General features: G+C 39.5%; 4 protein-coding genes across 6 annotated transcripts; 1 reads left to right on the forward strand and 3 right to left on the reverse strand.

Moving 5' to 3' along the window:
* Nucleotides 1-2,618: 2,618 nt before the first annotated feature.
* On the forward strand, nt 2,619-3,398 carry LOC139340045 (gamma-crystallin M3-like). The gene is made up of 3 exons (XM_070975626.1): nt 2,619-2,633; nt 2,742-2,981; nt 3,120-3,398. The coding sequence occupies exons 1-3, from the start codon at nt 2,619-2,621 to the stop codon at nt 3,396-3,398; spliced, it is 534 nt and encodes a 177-aa protein (XP_070831727.1).
* Nucleotides 3,399-9,155: 5,757 nt separating this feature from the next.
* On the reverse strand, nt 9,156-9,939 carry LOC139340046 (gamma-crystallin M1). Its single transcript, XM_070975628.1, has 3 exons — nt 9,931-9,939; nt 9,549-9,800; nt 9,156-9,431 (listed from the first exon to the last, which is right to left on the reverse strand). The coding sequence occupies exons 1-3, from the start codon at nt 9,937-9,939 to the stop codon at nt 9,156-9,158; spliced, it is 537 nt and encodes a 178-aa protein (XP_070831729.1).
* A 4,136-nt stretch (nt 9,940-14,075) lies between these two features.
* Nucleotides 14,076-15,006, reverse strand: LOC139340047 (gamma-crystallin M2). 2 transcript variants are annotated; one of them, XM_070975630.1, is made up of 3 exons: nt 14,986-15,006; nt 14,576-14,818; nt 14,076-14,348 (listed from the first exon to the last, which is right to left on the reverse strand). In XM_070975630.1, exons 1-3 carry the CDS (start codon nt 14,992-14,994, stop codon nt 14,076-14,078), a joined length of 525 nt encoding a protein of 174 aa, XP_070831731.1. In that variant the 5' UTR covers nt 14,995-15,006. The 2 variants fall into 2 exon arrangements, with proteins under 2 accessions (XP_070831731.1, XP_070831730.1); XM_070975629.1 differs by having other exon boundaries at nt 14,579-14,818; nt 14,986-14,994.
* Nucleotides 15,007-16,879: 1,873 nt separating this feature from the next.
* LOC139340726 (gamma-crystallin M2-like) lies at nt 16,880-17,786 on the reverse strand. 2 transcript variants are annotated; one of them, XM_070976657.1, is made up of 3 exons: nt 17,775-17,786; nt 17,380-17,622; nt 16,880-17,155 (listed from the first exon to the last, which is right to left on the reverse strand). In XM_070976657.1, exons 1-3 carry the CDS (start codon nt 17,781-17,783, stop codon nt 16,880-16,882), a joined length of 528 nt encoding a protein of 175 aa, XP_070832758.1. In that variant the 5' UTR covers nt 17,784-17,786. The 2 variants fall into 2 exon arrangements, with proteins under 2 accessions (XP_070832758.1, XP_070832757.1); XM_070976656.1 differs by having other exon boundaries at nt 16,880-17,148; nt 17,376-17,622; nt 17,775-17,783.
* Nucleotides 17,787-18,368: the final 582 nt, after the last annotated feature.

Raw genomic sequence — 18,368 nt, forward strand, 5'->3', positions numbered from 1 at the left:
CCATTAGTTGGGTGAGCATACATTCCATCCAAACTTGGACATGTGCTTTCAGATAAGGATTAGGTTTGCATGCGGACCATGAGGACTGATTGAAATGCTGCTGAACACCCCATATGGACTGGGCTTTTAACATGCTAGCAATATTTAAGAAGTCTACACAATGAATGCACTATTCAGTAACTTCTCATCACTTATTATTATCATTATTCTTGTTGTTAATGTTGTGGTTGTTGTTGCTAGCATTAGCACATTTGGGGAACACCAATTGAATTAGAACTGGATACTCTTCCAAAGAAAATTAAGTCTTCTCAGTTAACCAGACTGAGCCTAGCTTATTGCTCTCTTCCAAAAAAGAAAAAAAAGAAAGATAAAGAAGAAAATAAGTTCAGCTGAAAACCTAACTAACCAGAAACTATCATCCAAAAACATAATCAAAACAATCATTTTACTGTGATTATCTGCCACCTCTTTATCGAGTGGTTTTAGCAAACAGCAATTCACCACCGATTGTACTTTGTTGTATTTATACCAGGATTTTCAGTATCAGATAGGTATCCAATCTGCCCAAGACAGATGAGGAGCATAAGTGTAAAGTGGGTATTGGTAACAGGTAACACAGGCCCCATGAACTAAATGACCTAAATGTTGGGTTAAAGCTAGTTATAGTAATGTTTGATAAAAATGAAAAAATGAAAATGAAAAAAACCTGGCCTGGAATATCACAAACTTATCAAGTTGTTTTGACTAACAGCTTGATTCTGTCTACAGCATAATCTCAGTTTCAGTGTGCAGAAAAAAAAGTGTAGGCATTTTTAAGTGTTTATTCAGCATAGAATACAGTTAAGGCCATTTTAGACACAATACAGTTTGAGCTGCACTCACGACTGCTTTCAGCACACATCTGACTTAGGGGAAGTTGCAGAGAACAGAGCAAAATAGGCAGTGTTCAAAACCTCTAGCGGGACTAAGTCATTTGTTGTTTTTCATATAGGCTACATAAATTGTCTACCTTCCAAAAGCTTCCTGAAAACTAATCTGATCTGCGTGCTTGGTTGGAAATGTGTTCCCACGGCTTTCCTTCCCAGCTCTCAGTACAAACTTAAACTTGTATTGTACAATTCAGGTTATTCAAACTTCCATGCCTGACTGGCTGCCTCATTTCTATTGTTCATGTGGGTATTTTTCAGTGCGAGCTCACTGAGTGGCATGACGTGCACGCTTTTTGCTAGACGCAGCGAAAAGCCATTGCAGTGAGGCACAAGCAATTGGAAATAATGGGTTTCAGAGCACAGTGTCACATTGTGTCTGAAAGGGCCCTTTGAACAAAAAGTTAGTTATGTATGTTGACACTTTTTGCTGTATATTTGGGAGAAATCTTGCTATGAATGTTGTACCTATGACCAATAGACTTTTAAGGAGACCTGAACTCCCTGTGATCACAGAGATAATGTGGTCTATAGTTTCATGATCAAATCACCAGAGAGGGTTCTCCTATATGATATTATCCATCCATCCATTACAGTACAGCAGGGAACCAACCTCCAACCTGATACATTTGTGTCGGTTTTACTTTTGGAGATAAAGGCGAGTCAAGGCAAAGCAAGTTGCTGATTACTTTTACTATCATATTCTCAATTTCATCGAAGGGAAAGCAGAATATTCAAGTGGTTACTAATACAAACTTGCAAATTGGTAACTCATAAAAGGATAAAAATTCACACAAATTCACTGGTCAACATATCTCTTCATTGGTATCAGATAAAGGTTTGAGTAAATATACTGAAAAAATATTATCACCTAAAAACAAAATGACGTTTCTCTATGTGATCATTTATGTGCAAGACTTGAAAAGACTGACTCGACCTTTTTGTTTGTTTGTTTGCTTTTGCCCATGATGAGAAGGGGCTTTTTGTGTAGCTATTTTCTCCCCAAAAATGTTTTGTTAGATCTTTGTGCTGTTTTGGTGTATTTTGGAAGTATGCTGCATTACTACCTATAGATACTCTCTACTCGTGGTACAAGTTTGTTTATGCTCAACATACAATTAGGATTTTTAAAGACTGGTTTTCAGCTATTTGTGTGAACATAAAATCAGCATACAATTGCAAATTATTTGAAAATTAAGTTTATTTAATTAATTGAATTATTGAATTAACAATAAATCAAAGACAACTAAGAAACATGGTTTGGTTTTGGTTTTATGTGCAGTGCTAAATTCACTTTTAACAATCATTATTCGAATTACAATAGATACAAAAAAAATGGAAAATGTATCTAAAAGAATTATTCTTCTATAAACCAATGTTTTAGCCATTAAAAAACATTAGATTAGAGATAACATTTAATGTGGACAAACACAGTCTCTGTTATTCAGCAGCAAAAACAATACAAAGCGGGGCCTCTTCTCACAAATGCAACCACCGCAAATCACGATCTGTTAAAGGTCACTTTGAATTGAACTGTACACGGGGGCCTCTGCTCCATGTTGCTCTGTCAGGAATTTGAACAATGGGGTCATGTATCCTTTGGGTGCGAGGTCAGGTATAAAAGCTGCAGGGGGACATCAAGAAAATTGTGCAGTCATTTTGAGCCAAAACAGCGTATCTGTAACTGTAACCATGACCATGGGCAAGGTGTGTACAGCTTTTTAGTTTAATTGGAATTGATGGAGAAAAAATGTACTTTATACAACCTTTGATACACTGTGGTGTTATAATTATGGTTTCTTCTTTTTTTTTCAGATCATCTTCTATGAGGACAGGAACTTTCAGGGTCGTTCCTATGAGACCAGCAGCGACTGCGCTGACATGTCCTCCTACCTGAGCAGGTGCCACTCCTGCAGGGTGGAGAGCGGCTGCTTCATGGTCTACGACCGCACTAACTACATGGGAAACCAGTTCTTTGTCAGGAGGGGAGAGTACTCTGACTACCAGCGTATGGGAATGAGTGATTGCATCAGGTCTTGCCGCATGATCCCCATGGTACTATAACTCACTTTTTCCTGATCATTTGAAATTATACCTTAGATTTATGAATAATATTGAACCAAGCAGAGCAAAATTATTGAATTAAAAATATAAGGATTTCAGTGATTCATTTTCACTCATTTCAATGTACAGCACAGAGGCCAGTTCAGGATGAGGATCTATGAGAGGGAGAACTTCGGTGGTCAGATGTATGAGCTGATGGACGACTGCGACAACATGATGGACCGCTACCGTATGTCCGACTGCCAGTCCTGCAACGTGATGGACGGCCACTGGCTGATGTACGAGCAGCCCCACTACAGAGGCAGGATGATGTACCTGAGGCCTGGAGAGTACAGGAGCTTCAGGGACATGGGCATGAGTGGCATGAGGTTCATGAGCATGAGGCGTATCATGGATTCCTGTTTTTAGAACACCAGTGTGTTACAGCAAGATTTTAAATAAAATCTAGTGATTCTCTTTTATATGACTTTCTCCATTGCTTATTACAGAGTAATCTGAAACTCACACAACAAAGTACAACCTAAAACCAAAGTACATGGGAACTCTAAACATTAAAGAAAATGTTACAGTTATTAAATAATTGGTACATCCATCCATTTTCTGTACCGCCTATCCCTTTCGGGGTTGTGGGGGGGCTGGAGCCTATCCCAGCTGTCAACAGGCGAGAGGTGGGGTACAACCTGAACCAGTCGCCAGCCGATTGCAGGGCAACATGTAAAGACAGACAACCATTCACGCTCACACTCACACCTAAGGACAATTTTAGAGTCACCAATTAACATACTGAGCATGTTTTTGGTCTGTGGGAGGAAGCCGGAGTACCCGGAGAGAACCCACGCATGCACAGGAAGAACATGCAAACTTCACACAGAAAGGCCCCGCCCGGGGATCGAACCGGCAACCTTCTTGCTGTGAGGCACACGCACTACCTGCGGTGCCACCGTGCAGCCTCTAATTGGTACATATTTTTGATAAATATGTACCAATTAGATGTACCAAATACACAACAAAGAATGCTTTTTGGTACCAGTGCACAAAAAAGTTATTTGTTCAGACAGCATGGATACTGATTTTCTGTCTCATCATTTACTTGATGTAAAAAAGCCAACACATATATGTCAATATCAATAAAAAACACAGCATTCATTTGAATAAATAGGTGTGACCTTCAACTAAAGGCATACTTTGAGGTAGATTGACTGCTTGAATCCTCCATGGCACACAGTGGCCTCTCTTTGTATTCAGTAAGTCAGTGAGTCAGTAAGAGCAGGATTGTTAAGTTGACCTGTTTGGCACTTTTTTTTTCTTCATGCGATGTGATTTTAAACAAAGGTCATCATTTTCCACGCAATAACATTTTGGTCATGCCTGTAACACTATTGATAATTTTATTGGCTGAGCCTGTACAAGGCAGACAACATGCCTTATTGTACCATGGTTCAACTGTGAAGCAGTAAGTTAAATGTACTAAATCAGTACAGGTGATATATTTCACATCTGTGCAATAATAGATTTTGAATAAATGGGGAAAGATATTCTGTGTGAAGTTTGCATGTTCTTCCCATGCATGCGTGGGTTCTCTCCGGGTACTCTTAGTAGATTTATCCATTTTAATGGTAAGTTTTCTGACCATAAAAGTTTCATTCAGTAATAGACTCAGGCAGTTGTGTAACCGGTCTTGAATTACATTATCATGATCATCTTTTTTAAATGTGGATGATCGTTGAGTGCACAAAAATATATCGAAATTATTATTAATCGATGACCTTCTTATCTTGCCACAAGTTAAATATGTGTTGTGTTTTTGCTGAAATACAGTATGTACTTGCAACCTTGGTTCAAAGTTAGGACGCTGTGTAAAACATAAATAAAACACAACGTGATCATTTTCTAATCCTTTTTTACATATACTCAACTGAAATATATACAAAGACAGTACGTTTAATGTTTTACTTCATAAATTGATTTTTGTAAATATCAGAATCAGAATTGTTCTTATTGGCCAAGTATGTGTGGAATACATACATATAAGGAATTTGACTGTAGTTTAAATATTGCACTCAATGTACTTGCATAGGAAAAAGGACATACAGCTCAAAGAGGACAAAAAAGATGAATAAGTAAGAAGTACTGCAAAAAAGGCTAAATAAACAATAAACAATACATACAAAGAGTGCTGAGGCAATCGAAATGATATACAATGAAATCTGCAATGTGCAAATGATTATGGTATGATTATGTTGAGAGTGACTGTGAGTGATGAATGTATATGTCAAAAACTGTGCATTATTGGATTATAAATGGCCAGTCGGTGGATGTTTTGGTGTCAGAGGTTTAATGAGACTGCATAACACCACTGCACTTTATAAAAAAGGACAGAGCAGACTCTATCTGCTCAGGAGGCTGAGGTCTTTTAGGGGGCTGGGGGCACTCCTGAAGACCTTCTATGTGGCCTCTGCCTTGTTCTATGGTGTAGTCTGCTGGGGGAGCAGCATCACAGCAGCTGACAGGAAGAGGCTGGACAAACTCATCAGAAAGGCCAGCTCTGTCCTGGGATGCCCTCTGGAACAGGTGGAGGAGGTGGGGGAGAGGAGGATGACAGCCAAGCTGTCCTCCATGACAGACAATGAGTCCCAACCCCTCCAACACACACTCACTGCACTGAGGAGCTCCATCAGTGACAGGATGATACATCCAAAGTGTGTGAAGGAGCGGTATCGCAGGTCATTCCTTCCTGCAGCTGTCAGACTGTAAACAGAAACTGCTCCAAGTAATCAGTACAATAATATGTTTACAATCTGAACTCACACAACAAAGTACAACCGGACCGGACAGCCATGCAAGACTTACAGTCCTGTATCCTCACTTACTGTGGTCAGTTGGTGAGGTACTCCATGATCCAACCTGTCACTCAGCAGCATGGGCTGTATGATATTGGAGGAACTGGAGAACTCAATAAGTGGTGCTGCCAGGTTTTTCCAGGTGAGAGAGAGAGATCTATGTAAGAGGACAACAGCGTCTTCCACCCCAGTGACAGATTGATAGGCGAACTGTAGCAGGTGCATTGATGAGCTCACCAGGGGGCGGAGATGGACAAGGGCCAGCCTCTCCAGGGTCTTTATCAGGTGTGATGCCAATGCTATCGGCCTGTAGCTGTTGAGGTCCTTGAGGTACGTGGTCTTTGGCACAGGTACCATGCAGCTTCACGTTCAGGGTAAAAGTTCAGTTATCCCATGCAACTGGTCTGCACAGGACTTGAGAAGTCGATGTTGATGCCATGTCAACTCACAGCCCCTCTTGCTTTGATCCTCCTGAGTTCTTTCCTCTCTTGGATTGATGCTGTGGATGTGCACGGTGGCAGTAAGCTTAATGTTGTCAAAAGGATGGTTTGGTTTGGGTGGAACAGTACACAGGGGCTGCAGATGATGGGGGTTGCAGCAGGAAAGTTCAATTCTACTGATGAAAAACATTCAGGTCATTCACCCACTTTTGGTTCCCTATATGCTGGGAGTTGGGTTCCGTATAGCCATAGATGGTTTTAAGGTCCCTCCAGACTCCACTGATGTTGTTCTGCACCATCTCATCCTCCATCTCCCTTCTGTAGCTGTTTTTCCATCCCTGATTCTCCTCCTCAGCTCCCTGAGTATATTCTTCAGCTCCTCTTTATTTCCTGACCTAAAGACCCTGTTATTTTGTTTTTTCCTTGAGGAAAGCTTTTAAATCAGGGGTAATCCAGTCCTTGTGGGTACAGCATTCTCCACACAGAAGAAGATGTAGCTGTAAAAGATCACTTAGTTCGGATTGACCAACTAGCGGCTGAATATTTGTAAGAAAATAGTCTTTATTCTAAATGGTAATAGATAAATAAAATGTTAAAACAAGGCAGAGCCAGGTAAAGTCAGTGGAAAAGGGGCTGAGAGTCAGTGGAATGGAGGAAGTTAATAGTCAGTTGAATAGAGGGGACTTCCCTGCATGTGGCAAAGCCGAAGAAACACACCAGGGATGGCTGCACTGTTGCTGGTTGCTGCTCCGCTGGTCAGTTGTAACGTCCATGTTGCTTATTGTTCCTAATGATCCTGCCAGCAGCTGCAGCTCTACACCATATGCAGCTCACCAGGCTTGACCCAGCTGTGCGCATACTGTAATGGACCCCAGCGGCAGCTACAGTACACTGCGCACTGTACACAGGAGAGGATGAAAAGAAAAGAAAGAAGAAAACATTTACATATACACCACAAGACAGAACACCACCACCCACAGGGACACTAAATACATATACACACAGGGAGAAAAGGCTTCAACACTATCACCTGCACCAAAAGTCTGCAACTGTACACCTGTACATCAGACAGGAAACTGGCAATTTGCCTACCAAGCAGACAGGTCCTACACTGTAAATTGGTGTGATTGGTTCCTTTGGTATGGGACACATGAAACCCAGGCTGTCTAAATACTGCAGTCCCAGGGCAGAAATGCCCAGCTATGGCACTGACTGCTTATTTCACACATTTATGTATCTTATAGCATATAAAAAACCTTTTTAGATATGGACATGTATAAAACTCAGTTACCCGGCATGTCACTTATAAAACCATTTTATATGTCATGTCATACATTTTAAGTTTAACATTTAACACCATCCGCATTTTATGATTTTTGGACATGCAAGAAATCAGGTGACTGACATTGATCTTCATAATCAGGTGACTCTCATTGTCATGACAACAGTAATAAAGAAAACTAGTTGGTTAGGTTAAGGATAATATCCACCCATCCATCCATCCATCCACCCATCCATCCATCCACCCATCCATCCATTTTCTATACCACCTATCCCTATCGGGGTTGTGGGGGGGCTGGAGCCTATCCCAGCTGCCAACAGGCGAGAGGCGGGGTACACCCTGAACCAGTCGCCAGCCGATCGCAGGGCAACATATACAGACAACCATTCACACTCACACTCACACCTAGGGGCAATTTTAGAGTCACCAATTAACCTAATGAACATGTTTTTGGTCTGTGGGAGGAAGCCAGAGTGCCCGGGGATAATATCATGCTTTTTGTTTCAGTAAGTTAACTTGTGTGCCTGATGTAACTTACAATATAAACATGACATAGGTTAGATATGTTTTGCAAGTTATTTTACAGACCTAAGTTAAAACAACATTGGCTTTTAGTTTCACACAGGACATGAACATGATCTCCTGAATCTCCTGAAAAGTCCTGTGTTTGTTTCACCTATCCATTCACCCCATCCTCCTCCATATGCGGACTTTCTCTTTCTGTCGTTTCACTATGTCAACTGACGTTTTTTTCTCTATGACATCAACACCAAAAATGACAAGCAAAATGCTTGGTGTGTTATTCACAAGCCATTTGGTGAGACCAGGCTGAAAAAATGATTTCTGATTGAATAAAATAATATGTTGGGCAATAGCTAACTGTATCAGCTTAGCTCATGCTGAATGCAAAAATGTTAGTTATTTTCTTTCCAGCTTTTACTTAAATGGTATAAACTATTATATACATGTATAAATATGACTATAACAGAATCTAGTGTAACACTACCGCTGAGGCCTACAAAATTACAGAAGTGTTGCAATGGGTGTCTATTGCAAAGATGGTATATTCCATCTGTCTGTGACCCTTATTTGCTGAGTCATGTTGGCTCAATAGCGATATGCAAATCCGAACATGTTTCATAGCTGGATGGATCTCTGAAATTACAACATCCGACCAGACACTCTCTCTACAAAACTGCTTTCTTAATCATACAGTCATTTTGCATTAGTTGTTTTTTGAGTTCTTTTGATGAAATCCAATGATGATGATGATGATGTTTGATTGAAATGGTATGAGGGATGAGGTTGGCTAAATATAACAAAGACTAATTCCAAAAACAGCAGACAAAATTAGTTGTATTGTAATAATATACAAAAAATTTAGAACCTGGTCTCAATAAATGATCTTTACAGGATGAAGAAAATACTATTGAATTAGATTTAGACATTTTTAAGCAGCTATCATGTGTGTAGAATTTTGGTAATGGGATTTAGTTCAGATATTTTAACAGCTAAGGACAAACCACACAAAAGAAGCAAGTGCTGTACAAATGATGTTATGAATTACACATCCTTTTTATTTACTCAAGTCAAATACAGAAGTCTAGCACATATCAGTGATACGCCTCATGCTCATGAACCTCATGCCACTCATGCCCATGTCCCTGAAGCTCCTGTACTCTCCAGGCCTCAGGTACATCATCCTGCCTCTGTAGTGGGGCTGCTCGTACATCAGCCAGTGGCCGTCCATCACGTTGCAGGACATGCAGTCGGACATACGGTAGCGGTCCATGATGTTGTCACAGTCGTCCATCAGCTCATTCATCTGACCACCAAAGTTCTCCCTCTCATAGATCCTCATCCTGAATGGACCTCTGTGCTGTAATTCAATACAGGGAAAATGTAAGTATGGATTTTACCACACAACCACAAAACTAAACATGACGCAAATTTAGATTTCTAAAAACCAAAGGGATGTAGACAGTAGGTTTCTTACATAAGGGATCATTCTGCAGGATCTGATGGAGTCGAAAGTCATTCCCATGCTCATCATGCGTTGCATGTCATGGTACTCTCCTCTCCTCAGGAAGAACTGCATGCCCATGTAGTTAGGGCGCTCATACACCATGAAGCAGCCGCTCTCCACCCTGCAGGACTGGCACCTGCTCAGGTAGGAGGACAGGTCAGAGCAGTCGCTCATGCACTCATAGGAGCGACCCTGGAAGTTCCTCTCCTCATAGAAGACGATCTGAAACAGAGACCAGAGGAAAGATCTGGATTTATATCAGTGCTAACTGTAAAATTTTGATTGATTTTTCTGTGTAAAAGCTATTATTTTGAAGATATGGGCAAACACACATAAGTAAATATCCCATTACCTTGCCCATGATGGTGGTTTAGGTTGTTCCCAGTGGATGGTTCAACTTGCTCTGCCAACTTCATGACTCCAGGGCCTTTTTATACAAAACCCCAGGGGCCACAATGCGTTGTTATTCAAATGTGCAAAGCTGATGAATTAGCAGTATGATTTTTGCTGAACAGGGCCTATAAATGTGTAACAATGCTTCTCCATACATTTCTGGCAGCAGTCATCTGCATTGTCTATTATAAGCATAAGCTTTGTGTGTGTTCTATTGTCAGTCAGAAGGTTCTCCGCATATGGTCTGATCGTGACTGATGGAAAGAACATGACATTGGGCCACATCTCTAACAAACGCTTGAGAAACCCAGAACTATAACAAATATTTAGTTCGTATAAAGAATTAAAATATACTGACTTTGCATTTTTGCATTTTTACAACAGTTTCCCCCACTGATAACAAATCCCATTTTGTGAATAAAAAACATTGTTTCATGCAAGCTAATGAAAATTAACTACATTTAAAAGGAAAATTCTCATTTCAATCAGTTTACTAATGCTGATTTACTTTAAAATGAGCTCCCATGAGATAGTGCCATAGGTATTAATCTGGGAATAATTGCTATTTTGTAATATTCATTCCACCTTATTCAAACTAATGCAGGTTACTTGAAAAAACTCATCAAAACAGCATTGAATGAAAAAGAAAAACATTAGCTATACTATAAATTGTTTAAGAGTTGTATTAAACTCTGCTTGAAAGAATTTACTCATTTAAAAAAAAAGGCTGATGAATGTGTTTTTGAATTGGTGATTGCTGATTTTTGAATTTGATTTTGAAATTGATTTTGAGAATTGTGATTGGTGAGTTTATGCTAATTATGTACAGTAGGAGTAATAATCTATAAAAATGAGTGAGTAATACTAAGGCTTAGTGCTTTTAAAACAAGTCAACTCATTTATTTGTAAATGATAAATAAGGAAAATAACAAGGTGTTTGAAGGAGTTCAGCAAGTAGGGTGTGATGAAGGAGCTCTGTTTTTTATATCTTGCTTGTTAATGAGCTGAACTGTTCATTAACAAGAACTGAAATAATAACTTAACTTGAATTAATAAAGCCTGACTTCTTATGATAACATGTTAATTTATCATAGCTGGCAAAATGATTATGTAATCACGAAAACAAGTTTTCTCTTTTTCAGCCAGCAGCAGTTCAAATAAAGCCTATTAGGAGTTAGATATTGTTAAAGCCATGAGACTAGTAAGTCCAAAATTTTTTAGCAGGTTAACTTCTGATAGATTGATCAATAATAGATTCTAATCACTCCAACATGTTATGCTTAAATTACTTGCTACAGTTGTCAAGACTCCATCTATGCATGCTGGCATGGCAGATCTGGTCTCTGGTAAACATCATGATTAATAAGAGGAAACACCCTTTTGTTTTCTTTTGATTAAGTGTTGATTATCTCATCATGTAGCAAAGGTCATTTTCTCAAGATTCTGAAATAATTAATCTTGGCATTAGAAAAATAATTGCAAGCACGGCTGTTCTTGGCTTCTGTGTAGTGGAAACAGTGAATAGCCTAAATCATGTTCAGCGCCAATGCGACTGTAACACTCTTCAGATCTGAACAGAAAAACAAAGCAACCCTATATTTCCATCACATTTCCACATAATTTTCATTCATTTGAAGTTTGCACTGCAGCTTTCTTCATGTCTGCCTGTCTGTGGGGCAGAGGTGAAAAAAAATAAAAAGGGCACCAGCCGCACAGTGCGGCCCCAGTGTGCAGGAAGTCATGATTTATCTGTGGTGAAACAGTTCCAAACCCTTCTCTAGCATGTTGGAACACTGTGTCAAACAAATATAAAACAAAAACAGAAATAAAACTGAATGTGACCATTTGCTGATCCTTTCTGACATATACTCAACTAAAACCGCACAAAGACACTATATTTAATGTTCGACCTCATCAGCTTCATTGATTTTTGCAAATATCTGCTTATTCTGAATTTGATGTAGCAACATGTCACAAACATGTTTGAAGAAGCAAACATGCTTGCGTGTTTTGTGGTGGCCCCTATAGGTCAGGCTCCAAATGCTTTCAGAGGCCTTTTCCCAATCCAATTTGAAGATATGTTCCAAGATTTATGATAACTGGGCAAATTGTTAATGAGTTATGGCCATTTTCTTGCTAAGTCCCAGCCCTTGCAAAGTTTTTGGTTGATGACAGCCATGTTTTTCAATCAATTGACCATTTATAGTAGAATTGTGTATCTCAGGGCCGGAATACTGATTTTTGTGTTGACTCAAAACCCCAAAAGTTCTATTCATATTACAGTTTTCCCAAAAAATGTAAACTTTTATGGTCAGAGAGGCTTTTTGTGTAGAGCACATTGAGCTGGACTGTGTCCAGTTTCAAGTAAGTCAGACTAAGGGGTCTGATTTATTTGAGGGGCATTGCCTTTCCTTATTGCATTTTTTGTCTTAACTATAGCACCACCATTTGGAATTGGGCTCATATTTTTTGGGAAGCACTTGCACATTAGTTCTTGTTATGGGCCTGAGTTGCATCGTTCTAGCTCATTCCACCTAGAAAATTTGACAGAAATTTAAGCAGCAGCATGAGACAAGAGATAATAATTAGAAGAAGAAGAAATCAGCAAAAACACAATAGGGGTCTGTCCCTTCGGGGCCTGCTATGAGTGCACAGGTGAATGAAAGGCAAAAAAAGTGCTGTCTATTTAATAATTTTAAAAAATATGGATTTTGAGAAGCAATTAGAAATATGTCACTGATTCTGCAAGGATATTTGATATATAAGGGGGATGTTAAGGGACTGATTAATCTGAAATAATCATTGTTTCATGGTAATGTAATTACTAAAATACAGGGTACAGGAATGTCATTTTTGGAGGATGATTGAGAAACAAGCATGTCCATCTGATGCAAATGTCAAATGAACAATATTTAGAATATACTGGGCTGCTCCTGGTGCCCCTCTGAACACATTCCGGCAAAGCAACTGACAGTTTTTGTGAGTGGGAAGCCAGTTAGGGATCATGCCCCAGCAATTCTAGTTTGACAATTGCATGAACGGCTTTGGGATCAGAGCAGGAAACCAAAGAATTTCCTCACACCAGGTGGACAGTAGTGGGTTGCAGTACCAGTGTTCTGCAGGACTGCAATGTGTAGAGGACAGGCCATTTCAAATTTGGAAAGAAAATTCTGCTCCTAATATGTCCCTCTCTCTAGTAACGATAAGTTGTGTGTGTGTGTGTGTGTGTGTGTGTGTGTGTGTGTGTGTGTGTGTGTGTGTGTGTGTGTGTGTGTGTGTGTGTGTGTGTAAGCGTGCTTAAGAGTGTGTTGAACAAACAGAGGGAGAGTTGAAAGTTAGACTCGCTCCTTTAACCAGGTTCTGGTGTCATGGATCCTGTACCACAGGCTGAGACAGGGCTGGCAGAGGGCAGAGGGTGACAAGATTAATGCTGTTATTAAATAAATATGACGCCTATTACTGTTTGCAATTGTAATTCTAACATCTAACAAGAGCATGACATTCATTGTGATGTTTGATTTGGCATATGACTGAAACAAATGACAATATCCCAGCTCTGCTTTAAAGTAAAAGGATATCCATTAATAGTCCAGAAATAATACCAAAACTATAATTTTGTGGAATTTGCAAAGTTAATTACCTATACAGCCTGGGTTACAGCATTTGCTGTGATGGTGCTAATTCTGTAAGGTGTTTGTAGGATTTATTGTAGTATATAGTATATAAGTTTATTACAATAGTATTATATAATAATTGATGGGTTGATGGGTAGGTTATTTGCTTTGGACCAGTTGCACTACAGTTATGGCTGCTTACTCCTCTTGTTCCTTATATAGTTAAGAAGGAAGTACAATTAAAAAAGAATGCCTTTTACCCTCTTGTTCACAGTAAGTAAGTACAGGATCTGCAAACCACACAGTGTTGGCAGCCTTTTTATTGCTTTTATAAAGCTTATTTACTGAAGGCAATTACACTCTTAGCTTTTTACCTTTTAAAGCCAATGTTTGACAGATCAATGAAAACACATTCACAACAGAGGTTAAAAATTCAACATCTTTAATAAACAAAGTGTTTGATATTTACAGCAAGGTTTTCGCTTAATGGCTAAAATTCAGTGACCCTCCTGAAGGAACCGACGATGGCACAGGTGGCGCACCAGTCGCGGTACCTCCTGTACTCCCCAGTTCTCAGGAAGTACTGTCTGCCTCGGTAGTTGGGGTACTCATAGAAGATCCAGTAGCCATTCATAACATTACAGGAGTAGACATGGCGGTGATGGAAACGGTCAGACACACAGGGACAGTCATCCATGAACTCCATCATGTGACCACTGAAGTCGGGCTTCTCATAGATACGCAATCTGTAGGAGCCTCGATACTGGGAACCAAAAGATAAAAGTTTTCAGCAAATGATATGTCTTCTCTAACCACAAGCTTCTGGCAAATCAAACCTAAACATGGATTCTGTTAACACAAAAATATGCTCATATGGCCTAAGGTGATCCTGACTTTTTGAAATGAACACAGACTTATAAGCTACAGCTATGCTGAAACTTCTTTGAAATTTCATTGTCTCCTCTGTCTTTACAGAAACCACCCACTTACCACTGGGATCATCCGGCACGAGCGGATACAGCTACTGAAGCCCATCCATCTCTGGTAGTCAGGATACTCTCCCCTCCTCATGAAGTACTGGTGGCCCATGAAGTTGGGTCGCTCATAGATCATAAAGCAGCCGCTCTCCACCCTGATGGAGTTGCAGCGGCTGAAGTATGAGTGAAGGTCCGTGCAGTCATTGCTGCACTCATAGCTTCGACCCTGGAAGTTCTTGTCCTCGTAAAAGATGATCTGGTGGAAAATAAAAGTGCAAATGTCATGAGCTGTAGCGTGAACTTTCAGCAAAAAGAGAATAAGGAATCAGCTCTGTGTTCAACATATCAACATACTGACAGCAAAGTGAACAGCTTTGTAGAAAGTTACATTTAATTTGAGCAGAGAGGAAAATCAGTACTTACCTTGCCCATGGTCTCCGTTGGAGAGATTCCCCATGTTTTCAGGGCTTTTTATACTACCTCTTGACAAACAAAGTATTGTTATTCAAATTCTCTCATAGTTATAATTGAAGGCTACTGGCACATGTTTACCTTTTTGTTGGAGCACAACATTGGGTCAGAAATATGGATTTGTATTTGAAAAAAAAGGATAAATAATTAACTAGTTTGGTGTTTTGACATGCATGGACAAAGGAAAAGACTAGTATGGTATCCACACATCCAGTGGACAATGGCTACAGAACAATATGGAACAGCCCTTTCGCATTAAATATGTTGCGCAACAGAGCAGGAAACCATTCACTCCCCCTAATGCTCTACCTGAGCTACCCCACTGTATGCAAATAAGTAAGTGTATACTGTGCTGTCATTCTATATGCTGCATTGAACATTAAGATTTTATTAGGATTTGTACATTGTTACAACATACTGTGTGTTATCTGTATGTGTTTGGGATGCCTGTGTCAATTTTTCCTTCATTTGCTAACACCACCTTTACTCCCAGGTTGAGGTGTGGTATAGCATTTCTGCTCAACTGTCTTTGTTTTGACTTAATGGACTACAATTCCCTTGTTGTATCACAGCCATGTTTGACTTTTTGAAGACTTCCTCTATAATATTACAGTGCAAAATGTACTGTACATGGCCTGAATTTTTGGTCCAGCTAGAGCTAGTATTATTTTCATTTATGATGTTGTATCTTGTTTGTTTAATTACAAGTAATTACTCATATTATATCATCAAGATTTGCCAATATCAAAAGGATTAAGACCAGTGATAGCTTGATTTCATTTATTAATACAAGGACTACAGAGGATATGTAGCAAACTCTCTGTTTCCTTGATCCTTTATATGAACATACACCTGTGATGTAGTATGAGTTTAAATATTACTGAGGTTGTTGCTGATGTTTGACATAAAAGTTTAATGTCATTTAGTTGTATAAAATAAATGTGATTATTGTCATTTGCTGTGAAAACAAGATACTTTAAAAAAAAACTGAGGAACACTTCAAACACATGAAACTTTTATCTCTGACTTATTTAAAGTCAATTTTATGGCATTTAATGCTTTTCCCAGAAACTAATTTGCATGACTTTTGTAATATATATATATAAACATGCAATATGGCATTCATCATCTTAATTTCATTTATTTTTATCTTTTATGTTAAAATTACGGTTGAGATCACCGTTGAACGTGTTTTCATGCAGTGCATTTAAACATCTTTAGACTATTTGCCATGTATTACTTACAAGATAGCCCCTGAGATAGTGTCCTGCTTTACTAGATCCATCCTGATCTTTTGCTATTCATCTTTTATTCTGTAATTTGTTGTTGGGTCTGTCCAGAATCGTTGCGTTTGTGACATTCGGGTCACCTTTTCATGGCAGTTTCCTGTCTCAGACAGTCTGTGCTGCAACTGTCTCTGTAGTGTTTTGTGTTTAACACTAATCGTATGGATAAATTCTGCCAGTATAGACATCAGCTAATCCCATCAGGGGCACATAGCAGGAGACAGCAACTCTGGCATTGTTTGCCAGGGTATGCCTAAACATAGAGGAGATTAAGTTAGCGTGAACAACCTAGCCAGAAGCTATGGTGGATATATTGTTTAGCCCATGGATGCATTGATGTCACAATCAACAGGAAGAAGAAGAAGGTCAGGGTATTTTACAAAATGACTATAAAGCTTTGTAGTAATTATTATTTTTAGTGACCTAAGTGCCAGTTGTGAGGCAACAAACTACAGCTGGCAGATACACAGAAGAACAGAGTAATGTTTTATTAAGCACTTAAAGTTTATTGGGAAAATAAACAGTTAACTTTGAAAGATGCATTTTAGCAAAGCTTGACTTCAGTTGGTGTCTGTGATTCTTCTGAGGGAACCGACTCTCGGGCTGGTGCCTCCCCAGTCGCTGTACCTCCTGTACTCTCCGGGTCTCAGGTAATACACTCTGCCCTTGTAGTTGGGCTGGTCGTACAGCAGCCAGTGGCCATCAATCACATTACAGGAGTTGAAGTCAGACATGCTGAGGCGGTCCTGGACATTTGGACAGTCGTCCACCAGCTCATGCATCTGGCCAGACATATCGGAGCGTTCATAGAGCCTCATCTTGTAGGAGCCTCGGTGCTGCCACAGGATGGAAAACTCTGCTACTGAGTCCAGTTCAATAATACATCTCACTGATATCCAGAGATATTTGTGTTGTTTTTAAGGGTCTCATGAGGGACTTCACTACTGACATAACACTGATTTACAAAACAACAGGCATTTAAGACAGAATGCAAAAATATATCAGAGTATCAGGCTATTTTTACCTAACCTTTAAAAATCTCAAAGTCTTTATGACCTACCTGGGGGATCATACGGCAAGATCTGACACAGTCGTTCATTCCAATCACACGCTGGTTATCAGAGTACTCTCCTCTCCTCAGGTAGTACTGGTTGCCCATATAGTTGGGCCTCTCATAGATCATGAAGCAACCACTCTCCACCCTAATGGAGTTACATCTGTTGAAGTAGGAGTGAAGGTCGGCACAGTCACTGCTGCACTCATGGGAGCGCCCTTGGAAGTTTCTGTCTTCGTAAAATATGATCTACAAAAGCAGTCATTGCACACAAGATAGTTTCTGAATTTCACATGAATTTCTAGTTGAGCAGAGACACATGAAAAAGAAACTCAAATTATTCAGTAAAATACGAGTGTGTAGAAAGTGTGGGTTAAAGCACAACATTTAATTCTCTTTACCTTTCCCATGGTTATGTTGCCATTAGACTGTATTACCGGTCAATGCTGTCCCCGAGCCAAGCCACTGTGCTTTATAAAAAAAAGAAAGAAAGGACAGCTGTGTGATTGCACAGCATAAAGTATTGTCATTCAAATATATCCCTCACAGCGATGATGGATCAGGGGTGGGGGTGTGTGGGTGGGAAAAATCTGTTTATGTATAGATGACTCTTGGTCTGTGATGAGTTATTGTTCTTTCCTCCATGTTCATCACAATTTCCCCCCAGAAAATGCCACTGCACAATAGACTGATAGAGTGCACAGCATCAGCAAGATTAAATTGATATTTAATAGGGCTGACACATGATAATCAGTACAATCTATCAGCTAAAGTGATATTGAGATTTTTTTGTTGTTGTTGTTTGTTTTAATCTGGAACAGACACGGGCCAAAATCATCTCTGAGGTAGAATCAGATATAGAATAGAATATTACTTCATATGAAGGATTTACGGTATATAGATGTCTCACTGATCATAGATCATTACATTGTACAAAAGCTTACTTTTATTGTAAGTTCTCAGGGCTACAGAATGCAGAATTCATGCTGCTTTCA

This window comes from Chaetodon trifascialis, chromosome 12 (genome assembly GCF_039877785.1).
Source record: "Chaetodon trifascialis isolate fChaTrf1 chromosome 12, fChaTrf1.hap1, whole genome shotgun sequence".
Lineage (NCBI taxonomy): Eukaryota > Metazoa > Chordata > Actinopteri > Chaetodontiformes > Chaetodontidae > Chaetodon > Chaetodon trifascialis.

Excerpts from the sequence above, each read along its gene's own strand:
- LOC139340045 (XM_070975626.1), top strand. Across the intron at positions 2,982-3,119 it reads CTTGCCGCATGATCCCCATG|CACAGAGGCCAGTTCAGGAT; the intron begins GTACTATAACTC and ends TTCAATGTACAG.
- LOC139340046 (XM_070975628.1), bottom strand. Across the intron at positions 9,432-9,548 it reads CCTGCAGAATGATCCCTTAT|CACAGAGGTCCATTCAGGAT; the intron begins GTAAGAAACCTA and ends ATTGAATTACAG.
- LOC139340047 (XM_070975630.1), bottom strand. Across the intron at positions 14,349-14,575 it reads CGTGCCGGATGATCCCAGTG|TATCGAGGCTCCTACAGATT; the intron begins GTAAGTGGGTGG and ends TTTGGTTCCCAG.
- LOC139340726 (XM_070976657.1), bottom strand. Across the intron at positions 17,156-17,379 it reads CTTGCCGTATGATCCCCCAG|CACCGAGGCTCCTACAAGAT; the intron begins GTAGGTCATAAA and ends ATCCTGTGGCAG.